The 13,082-nt window shown below is 46.7% G+C and overlaps 1 protein-coding gene across 1 annotated transcript in view; it reads left to right on the top strand.

Annotated features, from left to right (window-relative positions):
* TRPC4 (transient receptor potential cation channel subfamily C member 4) overlaps window positions 1–13,082 on the top strand; it is a 208,321-nt gene that overhangs the window by 68,438 nt on the left and 126,801 nt on the right. The window contains 1 exon segment of the mRNA XM_030563819.1: window positions 11,351–11,755. Coding sequence (XP_030419679.1) covers window positions 11,378–11,755 — 378 coding nt within the window. The 5' untranslated portion in view covers window positions 11,351–11,377.

The raw sequence follows: 13,082 nt of genomic DNA, 5'->3' as shown, positions 1-13,082 counted from the left end.
AGGCTATGTCTTAGTTTCATTGTTTCCATACTCCAGACTACTAGTTTGCTTGTCCTCTTACTGGATGTCAGCGTGAGGCAAACCCACAGCCAAACCAGGGCTCGTTGCTCAGCTGCCCCTCCAACAGACTCCTTCATAGAGCCATGAGCCACAGGCATGTACTTGGTGCAGTTCACCACTTCCCCTGACATTGCCCCTTCTGTGGCATGAGGGAGACCCTGGCACACAATTACATTGAGTGCACCAGACTACAGCCACTTTTCCAGCTCCTCCAGAACTGTATCCTCAGGTTCTCGCTGCACTTTTCCCTGCATCTCCTGATATCTGCACACCCCATCTGGGTGAGATCCCCTCATCAGTCTCCTCCTGGTGTTGGCCCAAGTGACCATCCACACATCAGAAAGAGGAAGCTGGATGGCTCGTGACTTTGAGGCCTATTTTCCACTCCTCCATTAGTTTGTGTATCCGGTGGAGTTCCTGTGGACTGTAACCACTGGATTCCTTGATGATTTCAAGGAGCAATGTGTGCTATCCACGGTTCTTCGCTCAGCGTCCTCCTCTGGCTCTCTGCTTTTGACCCTCTGACTCTCACTCCCATCCCTGTTTTTTCTTTATTGTCCCCTTAATTCACTTGAGACCTGGGTCTTGTAACTCCTCCCCTTAGGCTGAAAGGTGCAGCCTTTAGATGTGGGTAAATTTACACACCCTCATCCCCAGAGACTCAATAGGTGCCCCTGTCATAACTTAGTTCCAGATTTGGACCTTAGCGTCCAAAATATGGGGGTTAGCATGAAAACCTCCAAGCTTAGTTATCAGCTTGGACCTGGTACTGCTGCCACCACCCAAAAAATTAGAGTGTTTTGGGGCAGTCTGGTCCCCCAAAAAACCTTCCCTGGGGACCCCAAGATCCAAATCCCTTGAGTCTCACAACAAAGAGAAATAAACCTTTTCCCTTCCCCCCCCCCAGGTGTTCCTGGAGAGATACACAGAAGCAAACTCCGTGAATCTAAACAGAGGGACTCCACCCTCCCCGTTCCCAGTCCTGGAAAACAGAATTACTTCCCTCTTCACCCCGAGGGTATGCAAGGTCAGGCTAGTACATCTAACACACACAGATGTCCCCCTGACTTCTTCCTCCCACCAATTCCCTGGTGAGTACAGACTCAATTTCCCTGGAATCCCCCACTAAAGAAAACTCCAACAGGTCTTAAAAGAAGCTTATATAAAAAAAAAGAGAGAAAAATACATAAAAATGGTCTCTCTGTATTAAGGTGACCAAATACAGGGTCAATTGCTTAAAAGAAATATGAATAACAGCCTCATTCAAAAAGAATACAAATCAAAGCACTCCAGCAACTATAGACATGTAATACAAAAGAAAAACAATAACCCTTATTGTTTTTATGATCTCTGTACTTACAACTTGAAACAGAAGATTAGAACGCAGGAAACAGAAAATCACTTCTCAAAGCTGAGAGAGAGGCAGGCAGACAAGAACTCAGACACAAACTTTCCTCCACCTAGAGTTGAAAAATCCGTTTCCTGATTGGTCCTCTGGTCAGGTGCTTCAGTTACTTTTGTTCAGGGTGAAAGAGACGTTAACCCTTAGCTATCTGTTTATGACACGCCCCCCAAATTGCAGACAGTGGGAAGCTCACTGGCGGCGATTTCCTTCTAGAACTTTAAAATAAACAGATTACTACAACACATGCACCGTTAACATATGCCACTAAGTATATAACTACAGACTTCTACATTTAAGACACTTTTAACTACTAGATTCTGGGAAACTCTCACAGGAGGTGCAGTCAGCTACTTTGTTAGAAGCACCTGAGATGTGCTGAATTTCAAAATCAAAATCTTGAAGAGCTAAACTCCAACGAAGAAGTTTCTTGTTGTTCCCCGTGGCAGTATGAAGCCACTTTAGTGCAGCATGGTCAGTTTGTAGCTGGAACCGCCATCCCCAAACATATGGGCGTAGCTTTTCCAGGGCGTACACAATGGCGTAGCATTCCTTTTCACTGACTGACCAGTGACTTTCCCTCTGACAGGGTTTCTTGCTGAGAACACATCAGGAGTGGAAGTGTGATCGTTGCTTCCTGCGAGTGAGGCAACTGCTCCCTATAACGCGTCAGATGCTCCGTGGTTACTAGGAATGGCTTGTCAAGTCCGTGGCCCTTAGCACAGGGTCAGACATGAGCGTTGCCTTAAGTTGGGTAAGCCTTGTGACACTCATCAATGCACTTACTGCATTTGGCTGGGTCTTTTTGGTCAGGTCGTCAGTGGGGCAGCGATTTGGCTGTAGTGTGGTACAAATCGCCTGTAGTATCCGGCCAAGCCTATGAAGGATTGGACCTGTTTCTTTGACCTTGGGATAGGCCACCTTTGGATAGCATCCACCTTGGCCTGTAGGGGGTTTATGGTTCCTCAACCCACCTGGTGCCCCAGGTAATCACTCTGTTTTGGCCTATTTGACACTTTTGGCCTTAACATTAGTCCGGCCTGCCCGATGCGGTCAAAGACCTTTCCAGGTGTAGTAGGTGTTCGGGCCAGGAGTCTGAAAAAATGGCCACATCATCGAGGTAGCAACTGTAAATTCTCCCGTCCTGCTAGTAGACCATCTACCAGCCTCTGGAAAGTGGCGGGTGCATTCGAAGGCCGAAAGGAGGACATTAATTCATACACCCCCGCATGGTGACGAATGCTGACCTCTCCTGGCAGGTTTCATCTTAGCGGTACTTGCCAGTACCCCTTGGTTAAGTCTTTGTAGAGATGAACTGGGCACGTCCCAACTTCTCCATAGCTCATCGGTACGTGGCATTGGATAGTTGTCCGGACGAGTTACCCGGCATTTAGCTTACGGTATTCGACGGCAAAAGTCGTATTTCCCCATCTGGGTTTGGGTACCAGAAGCACTGGAGATGCCCATGCACTGGTAGATGAGCGGATATACCCATCTTAGCATGTGCTGGATCTCCCGTTCTATAGCAGCTTGGGCATGAGGAGACAGCCCGTAGGGTGGGGTTCTAATGGGGTGAGCATTACCTGTGTCAATGGAGTGGTATGCCCGTTCAGTCCGTCCTGGGGTGGCTGAGAACAATGGGGCGAAGCTAGTGCACAGCTCCTTGATTTGTCGCCACTGCAGACTTCCAGGTGGTTGAGAGGTTCACCTCTTCCATGCCACCGTCTTTTTTCCTCCCGTTGTAGTAGACACCGTCAGGCCACTCAGCATCATCTCCCTGGACTGTAAACTGACAAAACCTGTAAAATCTCTGGAATAGAAGGCTTGAGAGAGAATTAACATGGTAAACTCTGGGCTTTAGTGAGGAATTGGGAAATGCTATGAGGTAGTTCACAGTTCCCAGGCGCTCTTGTACCGTGAATGGCCCTTCCCATGATGCTTCCATCTTATGGGCTTGTTGCGCCTTCAAGACTATAACCTGGTCTCCTACCTTGAAGGAACGTTCTCTGGTATGTTTGTCATACCAAGCCTTTTGCTCTTCCTGAGCATCCTTCAGGTTTTCTCTAGCAAGGGCTAAAGAGTGTCGGAGGGTGCTTTGTAGGTTGCTTACAAAGTCCAGAATGTTAGTTCCTGGAGAAGGCGTAAACCCTTCCCATTGCTGCTTCACCAACTGTAATGGCCCCTTAACCTTGTGACCATACACCAGTTCAAACGGTGAAAACCCTAAACTGGGATGTGGTACAGCCCTGTAAGCAAACAGCAACTGCTGCAACACTAGGTCCCAATTATTGGAGTGTTCATTGACGAATTTACGTATCATGGCCTCCAAAGTCCCATTAAACCTTTTCCACCAGGCCATTTGTTTGATGGTGGTACGGGGGGCAACCAAGTTGTTCACCCCATGCTTTTCCCACTGTTTGTGCATGGTCCCTGTCAGGAAATTAGATCCTGATCAGTAAGGGAGGTCGGAGGGCCACCTAGCCCTGGCAAAAATGTCTGTTAGTACCAGGCACACAGTGTTAGCCCTGGGTGTTGCCCAGAGCTACTGCTTCAGGCCATCGGGTAGCAAAGTCCACGAAAAGTCGTATGTACTGCTTTCCTCTGGGTGTCTTTTTGGGGAAAAGACCCAGAATATACACAGCTACTACTGAAATGGGACCTCAATTATGGGGAGTACTGGAGAGGGGCCTTGACCTGGTCTTGAGGCTTTCCCACTCTTTGGCATACCTCACAAGACCGACATACTTGGCAACGTCCTTGCCCATACCCCTCCCAGTGGAAGGACTTCCCCAACCGGTCCTTGGTTCTGTTCACCCCAGCATGGCCACTGGGATGATCATGGGGTAAGCTAAGAGCTTCCCCGGTACTTAGCTGGAACCACCAACGTGTTTTTTGCGGCTGCCATTCTTCCCGGGTCCACCAGTAAGAATCTCCTTGTATAAAAGTCCTTGGTCTAACAAACCGGGATCGATTAGAAGAGCTGAGAGGCGGTGGGGTGCTCCGTGCCACCGCCTAAGCTTTCTGAAGGCTGTCTCTGCTTCCTGCTCAGTCTGGAACTGTTCCCTTGAGGCTGGGGGTCACCAGTTCTTCCTCAGACTGTGGACTTGGCTTGGTCCTCTGGAAGTGATGTAGGTGATGGGGTGGTTTCCGTTGCTGTGAACCCCTCTCCGCTGGTGCACCTGAGGGTATTCAGGCTCTGGCTGAGGCCTTTTGGGTATGGCTGACTGTTGCTTCTGCCAGTTCTGGCTCGCTGGCGCCCTCTGGCTTTGAGTTTGAAGATGAGGTTGCAATTGCTGGTGCTGGTTGCTGTTCCAGTTCCGGGCCTGGGACTGGAGGTGCTGTGGCTGTTTCAGTGGTAGGTATGGAATCCGGGTCCACTACCTCTGTCTGGGTCTCTGGTAACACCGACGGGGCGTCTGTGGACGGCTCAGGAACAGGAATGGGTCTGGAAGCTTGCCTGGTTTGGCTACGTGTAACCATTCCCACTCTCTTGACCCGCTTCACCTGGTTGGCCAAGTCTTCCCCCAGTAGCATGGGGATAGGATAATTGTCATAGACTGCAAAAGTCCACATTCCCGACCAGCCTTTGTACTGGACAGGCGGTTCAGCTGTAGGCAAGTCTACAGCTTGTGACATGAAGGGGTAAATTGTCACTTTGGCCTTTGGGTTGATGAATTTGGGGTCTACGAAGGATTGGTGGATAGCTGACACTTGTGCCCCCGTGTCTCTCCACGCAGTAACCTTCTTTCCGCCCACTCTCAAATTTTCCCTTCGCTCCAAGGGTATTTGAGAGGCATCTGGGCCTGGGGATCTTGTGGGTGATGGTGGTGTAATGAACTGCACTCGGATGGTGTTCTTTGGACAGTTGGCCTTGATATGTCCCAGTTCATTACACTTAAAGCATCTTCCATCTGATGGGTCACTGGGCCGAGGTGAGTTACTGGAGACTGGTGAGGTGGAAGAATAGGGTGTCTGTGGCTTTCCTTGGGTTGTATGTGGGGTCTTTGGCTGTCCTCGGTTGTAGGGTTTATGGTCGGTGTGCCCCCGGGGTATTCGTTCCCCTTGACCGTAGCTTTCTTGCTTTCTGCCACTTCCATCCATCTGGCTCCAATCTCCCCCGCCTCAGAGAGATTTTTGGGTTTTCCATCTTGTATGTATCGGGTGATGTCCTCAGGAACACCATCCAAGAACTGCTCCACTTGTATGAGGAGGTGTAGTTCTTCCAAGGTTTTAACATTGTGTCCTGATATCCAGGCCTCATAATTTTTCCCAACATAGTAGGCGTGTTTGGGAAATGACTCATCTGGTTTCCACTTTTGGGTTCTGAAACACCGACGGGCATGATCCGGGGTTATCCCCATTCTGTATCTGGCCTTGGTTTGAAAAAGTTTATAGTCGTTCATGTTCTCCTTAGGCATTTCAGCTGCCTCCTCTGCTAAAGGTCCACTGAGCTGTGGCCTCAATTCTACCATGTACTGGTCTTCAGGGATGCTGTACCCAAGACAGGCTCTTTCAAAATTTTCCAAGAAGGCCTCGGTGTCATCACCTGCCTTGTAGGTGGGAAATTTTCTGTGCTGTGGAACAATCATTGGCGTAGGGTTGTTAGGGTTGGCTGGCGCATGCAGCCCAGCTTGCGCTAAGTCCAGTTCATGTTTTCTCTGTTTTTCCTTCTCTTCATTTTCCTTTTGTTGTTTTTCCATTTCTTTTTGTTGTTTTTCCATGTCTCGGCGGTGGGCCACCTCTTCTTTTTCTAGTTTTCTGTGGTGGGCTGCATTTTTGGCATCTTGTTCTCTTTTATGGGCTGCCTGTTTGATCTGTTCTTCTCTTTCTTTCAGCTCCACCTCTTTTTCTCTTTTTTCCAGTTGTCGCCTGTGTTCTGCTTCTTTGCTTTGTTCTTCGGCCACCATTTTTGCCTTAGAAGTCATGGTTCCTGTTTTCTTGTGTTGGGGTGCCCTCCGGTGTTTATCTTCTGAACTGCAGGCTCTGTTGCCTCCTGGAGTCTGCCTAGCAACAGTGCCTTTTTCCCTTTCTTCCTTTAGCTAATTTTTTCAATGTAAGGTAAACCAGAAAAACCACTTTTATTTGCATGTATATAGTACTGGTATATGACTCCTAGTGGGAGTGCTATTGTCTGACAAAAGACCTGTTTGTCACAGCTTAATGGTTCCTTGCTTAATATGCAAGCCAAACTGCCAGAGAGAGCAGAGAAAAAAAATTCTCTCTGGTTCCTTTTTACAACCAAACTGTTTCTCTCTGCTAATAATCCCCTAGCAGAGAAAAGAAAAATAGAATATTCATACTGGCTTCTGGATTCTATCTATCCCACCTCTGCCACCATGTCATAACTTAGTCCCAGATTTGGACTTTAGCGCCCAAAATATGGGGGTTAGCATGAAAACCTCCAAGCTTAGTTACCAGCTTGGACCTGGTACTGCTGCCACCACCCAAAAAATTAGAGTGTTTTGGGGCACTCTAGTCCCCCCAAAAACCTTCCCTGGGGACCCCAAGACCCAAATCCCTTGAGTCTCACAACAAAGGGAAATAAACCTTTTCCCTTCTCTCCCCGCCCCCCCCCAGGTGTTCCTGGAGAGATACACAGAAGCAAACTCCGTGAGTCTAAACAGAGGGACTCCACCCTCCCCATTCCCCAGTCCTGGAAAACAGAATTACTTCCCTCTTCACCCCGAGGGTATGCAAAGTCAGGCTAGTACATCTAACACACACAGATGTCCCCCTGACTTCTTGCTCCAACCAATTCCCTGGTGAGTACAGACTCAATTTCCCTGGAATCCCCCACTAAAGAAAAACTCCAACAGGTCTTAAAAGAAAGCTTTATATAAAAAAGAAAGAAAAGTACATACAAATGGTCTCTCTGTATTAAGGTGACAAATACAGGGTCAATTGCTTAAAAAAAATATGAATAAACAGCCTTATTCAAAAAGAATACAAATCAACGCACTCCAGCAACTATAGACATGTAAATACAAAAGAAAAACAATAACCCTTATTGTTTTTATGATCTCTGTACTTACAACTTGGAAACAGAAGATTAGAACGCAGGAAACAGAAATCACTTCTCAAAGCTGAGAGAGAGGCAGGCAGACAGACAAAGAACTCAGACACAAACTTTCCTCTACCCAGAGTTAAAAAAATTCAGTTTCCTGATTGGTCCTCTGGTCAGGTGCTTCAGGTTACTTTTTTTTCAGGTGAAAGAGACATTAACCCTTAGCTATCTGTTTATGACAGCCCCTGCAACAGACTTCTTCATGGAGCTCCTAGAATGGGCTTGTACCGGGGGTAGTTCACCACCTCTCCTGACACCTTCTCTTTCTGCAGCAAGAGGGAGATCCTAGCACACTTTTATATTGAGGTACCAGTTTGCAGTCCCTCTCCTGGCTCCTTCAGAACCTCCTCTTCCAGTTCTGGTTGCACTTTCCCCTGCACCTCCTGATTTACAAACTCTATCTGTATCCCCACAAAGTCGCGAGATCTCCTCATCAACCTCTTCCTGGCGCTGGCCAAGGTGACCATCCATGATGTCTGCAGGAGGAAGCTGGATGGCGAGGTGCTCTGTGACTCTGGAGCCTATTTCCAATCCCTCCTGAAGTCATGTCTCCACGCAGAGTTCCTCTGGGCCGTGTCCACTGGCTCCCTGGACACCTTTGAGGAGCAGTGGGTGCTGCCAGGTGTTCTTTGCTGAGTGCCCCCCTCTGGATTCCTGCTTTTATACCTGTGACCCTCACTCCCATCCCTGTTTTTGCATTTGTTTCTCCCTGCACTCATTTGATGCCTGGATGCCTTCCCTTAGGCTGAGTGGCGCGACTTTTAGATGTGGGCAGGTTTACACCCTCCCATTCCCAGTGCTTCAATAAACACCCCTCCAAAAGAGCTTCAGTGAGTCATCCCTCAGGCAGGTGGCAACATTTCAGTAGGACTAACATACCTGACCCACAGAGCCTGCTGTGACTCATCCTTCAGGCATGTGGCAGCAGCCTATCTCTGAACAGAGCCTGGGCACATGACCCCCAGGCTCAGGTAGTTTCCCAACCTCAGCAGAGCTGCAGACTAGTTTGTGCAATGGCACTACTCAGCCAGGAGCCCTCCTGCTGTGCAATAGTGTAACAGACTCTCTAGACTCCCAGCCTGTTCTTAATGCATCAACTGTTCCTGTCTCAGTCTTGCCTGAGCCCTGTTCCAGTCCTGTCCATCCCTGCTCTGACCTTGCTGCAGCCCAGCCACTGACCTGCTCTAGCCTTCTCTCTGCCTCCTGGCCCCTCAGACTCTGACCGCCCAGCTTTGACCTTAGGCCTGTATCTAGACTCCAGCTACACTACTGATTTGCCTTGTCCACAAACTCTGACCACTCAGCTTTGACCTCTTGCCTGCACCTGATCTCTGGCTGCAGTACTGATTTTGGCTTGTTTATGGATTCTGCTCTTGATTCTGACCCAAATCTCAGTTCCAGCACAAGCTGTGGCCCAATCCCAATCCTAAATCTGACTTTAACCTCCATTCCAACCACTAGGTCTGAGTATTGGGAGACAACACCTGGCAGTCAATAGGGAAGTCAATAAGAATTCTAGCCCTCAAGTCCAGTATGTCTTGAATCCAGCTGGGGTACTCTAGTTTCCTTTGTGACCTGATGTGGTTTTGTTCAGACAGTTGATCTCAGAGGGAGACATGACAATCTGTCTCCATCATCCACTGTTCATTGCATACTCTTTAGAATCAGTGGATTTTGCTGTCAGTTAGGGTTCCTGGCTTCCTGTAACCTTTAGAGCAAGTAAGAGCTACCAACTTAAAGGGCAACCTCAAAAGGAGCACCCTCAAAATTCAATCTCTCTTGCCACATAAATGGCTTTTTGTTTCTCCTCCATAATTAGTTCCATTTCCCCCAGTATCAAATAGGACTTCTTGTCAGATTAAAGTCAGTCTATCACAGATATAGGCTTTAAAAGATCTCACTCTTCCATCAATCTAATTGATGTCAGGCAATTGCTTTTGCTGTGAATAATATACATAAAATATGTTAAATTGATCATAGAGAAATGTGTTCTGCACTTGTCCTAAACGTGTAAGTTTCTTGAGCATAGTGTTCCACATTCACTACCTAAGAGGTCTTCACCTTACTCACACAGCTAGTTCTAAACGCAAACCTGCAAACAACCTGCTCCTTGGACATTGTGGTAGCACATGCTCCCCTCCCACTGCTAATCCCACAACAAGGTAAAATGTGCATGCAAACCTACATGAATTAAAGCTTCTTTCTCCCCTCAAGAAGAACAATGGCTCAGTGGCGAACACACAAGTCACTCCTGTGGATTTTACAAAGCACACTACCTTCCTCCCAGGTGCCTGACCTCCATCCAATTGCACAGCACCTGAAGGAGACATGCTGTCATTCGCCATCTTCCCCAGACCTATGCCCAAAAAGCTAAAAGGCATAAGGGAGGAGTTAGTATGGATTCCACCAAAAGTAACTCCAATTTACAAAAGAATTCTTTTTGGTCCTAAAGGGAGCATGACCTGGAAGCCAGTCACCTTCTGCCCTCCCCAAAACAGTGGAGATCTAACTTCATTCAGTTATCGTGGAGGGACCCTTGTGCTGTCTAAGGCCAGGGAGAAGTATGCAGTGGGAGCATATTTCTGGGGAAAAATAGTATGTGATTGTTTAATTAAAGACTATATGATAATCTGCATGTGCGGAACGGAGCAGGGGGCTGAATTAAAGCTGCACATGCAGCCGAGACTGAATAGAAGTACTATGGACTTCAAGACAGATCCATTGGTGAGGGAATCATAAACATGAATCAGTACCTTCTAAGCCTAGACAATTTATTTTGTATTCTCCTGTTTTGTATGACTCGCCATTCTCAAGGCCCTTAGAAATAATTCCTCCTTCTGCCTGAGCAAGATTGGAGCCCATCAATGTCACTTCTAAATTGGATGGAGGGGTAATAAAATAAGGGGCTTACTACCGCTCAGAGGCTAAGTGCTATGTGAGCTACTCAAATTCTCAAAGAAGGAGACAGAGAGATAAAGAATCTAGGTCACTGGCACCCAGTTTCTTTAACCACTAGGCAATGCTGCCTCTCTACTTGAACTGCATGAGGGTATTTTATTGATCATGTAACCTAACATTTTAGATCCCATCATGTTACTGCTTTCTTTTAGACCACCAGCTAATTGTTGCCCTGACAGAAGGAACAGGTATTGCCATGGTCTTACATGAGCAAATAATATAGTAACAGAGGCAATACATGCTTGGTGACATTTAAGATATTAGAATTGTGATTGGATATTTGTTTTAGTTTAGAATCTGCAAAAGATTAAACCAAACTCTTCCACATTTTCTATTAATTCTGGGGATTTTTAAATATTAAGAATATCATGGGCAATGTATAAATGTTATTTTACTTTTTAAATTCCTAATTTTAGCTTACATGTCAGACTCAGGATACTTGCTAGAATATATAGTTTAATAGTGATAAGGTTAAATCACATACAAATATTCCAGACTTTAGAAAGTTCACACCTGGATCTGAACTGTGCAAATTAGGTCCATCTTAGGCTTGATAGAATGTGCCAGGAAGGAGCAAAATCTAGTTGATATGGCTCCAGACTCAACATGGGGAGACCTGAGCGTTTGACTTGATCACTGTGACCTTGGCCAAGGCACTTTATCTCTCTGATTCTCTGTTTTCCCTTTTGTCCTTTGTCTCTGTTGTCTATTTATACCACAAGTTTTCTGGGCAGAGACCATCTCTTTTATGTGTTTATACAGCACCTCTAATACTACTGTAATGCATATATAATAATAGTAATCAGAAGCTGAACTGTATTCCAGGAATGCATAACTGATGCACTCTTTTTCTTTTTAAATTGCAGAGACAAAGTATTAGAATGGCATAAAATATGGCCCAGTTCTATTACAAAAGAAGCGTCAATGCCCCTTACAGAGACCGCATCCCTCTTCGCATAGTGCGAGCAGAGTCTGAACTCTCCCCTGCCGAGAAAGCCTACTTGAATGCTGTGGAGAAAGGAGATTATGCTAGTGTGAAGAAAGCTCTGGAGGAAGCCGAAATTTATTTCAAGATCAATATTAATTGCATTGATCCTCTTGGAAGAACAGCTCTCCTTATTGCAATTGAAAATGAGAACCTGGAGCTCATTGAGCTGCTCTTAAGCTTTAATGTGTATGTCGGAGATGCTCTGCTGCATGCCATACGAAAGGAGGTAGTTGGAGCTGTGGAACTTTTATTAAATCACAAAAAGCCGAGTGGGGAGAAACAGGTATGTGCAAAATTCACTCTTGCTCTTGGTTTGCAAGCAAGTTTCTGTAGGTATATGCCAGGAATTGTCAAAAGGGAGCCGAGAGTTAAAAAAAAATTGACTCTTTCAAATTCAACATGTAGTGTTTTCAATATGATCTATATCATTTTCATTTTTATTTGAGTATCTCTGTTCTTAGCATTGGGTTTTCTGTTCAGTAAGATAATATAATTCATGCTAATACATGGGGGATAAAAAGAAGTGCTTTCCTGGGACAGGTGTGTGATGGGTTGAATCACAGAAACCCCTTGGGAACTGCCAAGTGATGTGCCAAGGCTACTTCTGCCCTTGCTTTCCCTGCCAGCTTGGGACTCCAGCATCCTGTTTTGCTGAACCAGACACACCCGTCGGCTCCAACACAGACCCAAGGTTTGAATTACTTGCCCCAAAGCTGCAGACAGGGGCAGCTCCAGCCACCAGCATGCCAAGCGCGTGCTTGGGGTGACATGCCGCGGGGGGCCCTCTGCCGGTGCCGTGAGGGCGGCAAGCAGGCTGCCCTCAGCGGTTTGCCTGCGGAGGGTCTGCTGGTCCTGTGTCTTCAGTGGACCTTCCACAGTGGACCCTCCACAGGCAAACCACTGGAGGCAGTCTGCCTGCCGTGCTTCGGGCAGCAAAATCCCTAGAGCCATCCCTGGCTGCAGACGTAATTGAAAGCAGCTTACGAAGTGTTCTTCTCTTTAACTCTCAGATGCCCAACTCAGACTACTTCTGCCCCTGCTTTCCTGCCCTGGCAGCTTAGGACTTCAGTGTCCTGCCTGGTTTGAGCCAGACCCACTAGCCTGCTGCAAACCCAGATCCAGGTTCTGAACCACATGTGCCCTAACAGCTGTAGGCTTAATTGAAAGCAGCTTACAGAAGTGTTCTTGTCTTTAATACTCAGATGTCCAACTCCCAATGGGGTCCAACCCCCAGATAAATCCATTTTACACTGTATAAAGCTTATGCAGGGTAAACTCATAAATTGTTCACCCTCTATAACACTGATAGAGAGAGATGCATAGCTGTCCCCCTCCTCCCAGGTATTAATACATACTCTGGGTTAATTAATACGTAAAAAGTGATTTTATTAAATACAGAAAGTAGGATTTAAGTGGCTCCAAGTAGTAACAGACAGAACAAAGTGAATTACCAACTCAAATAAAATAAAACATGCAAATCTTAGCCTAATATAATAATACAACTGAGTACAGATAAAAATCTTACCCTGAGAGATGTTTCAATAAGTCTCTTTCACAGACTGGACGCCTTCCTAGTCTGGGCACAGTCCTTTCTCCCGGTACAGCCCTAG

The sequence above is a fragment of the Gopherus evgoodei genome, chromosome 1 (genome assembly GCF_007399415.2).
Source record: "Gopherus evgoodei ecotype Sinaloan lineage chromosome 1, rGopEvg1_v1.p, whole genome shotgun sequence".
NCBI lineage: Eukaryota > Metazoa > Chordata > Testudines > Testudinidae > Gopherus > Gopherus evgoodei.
The sequence above is the reverse complement of the archived record's forward strand: the minus strand, read 5'-3'. Positions and strand labels throughout refer to the sequence as shown.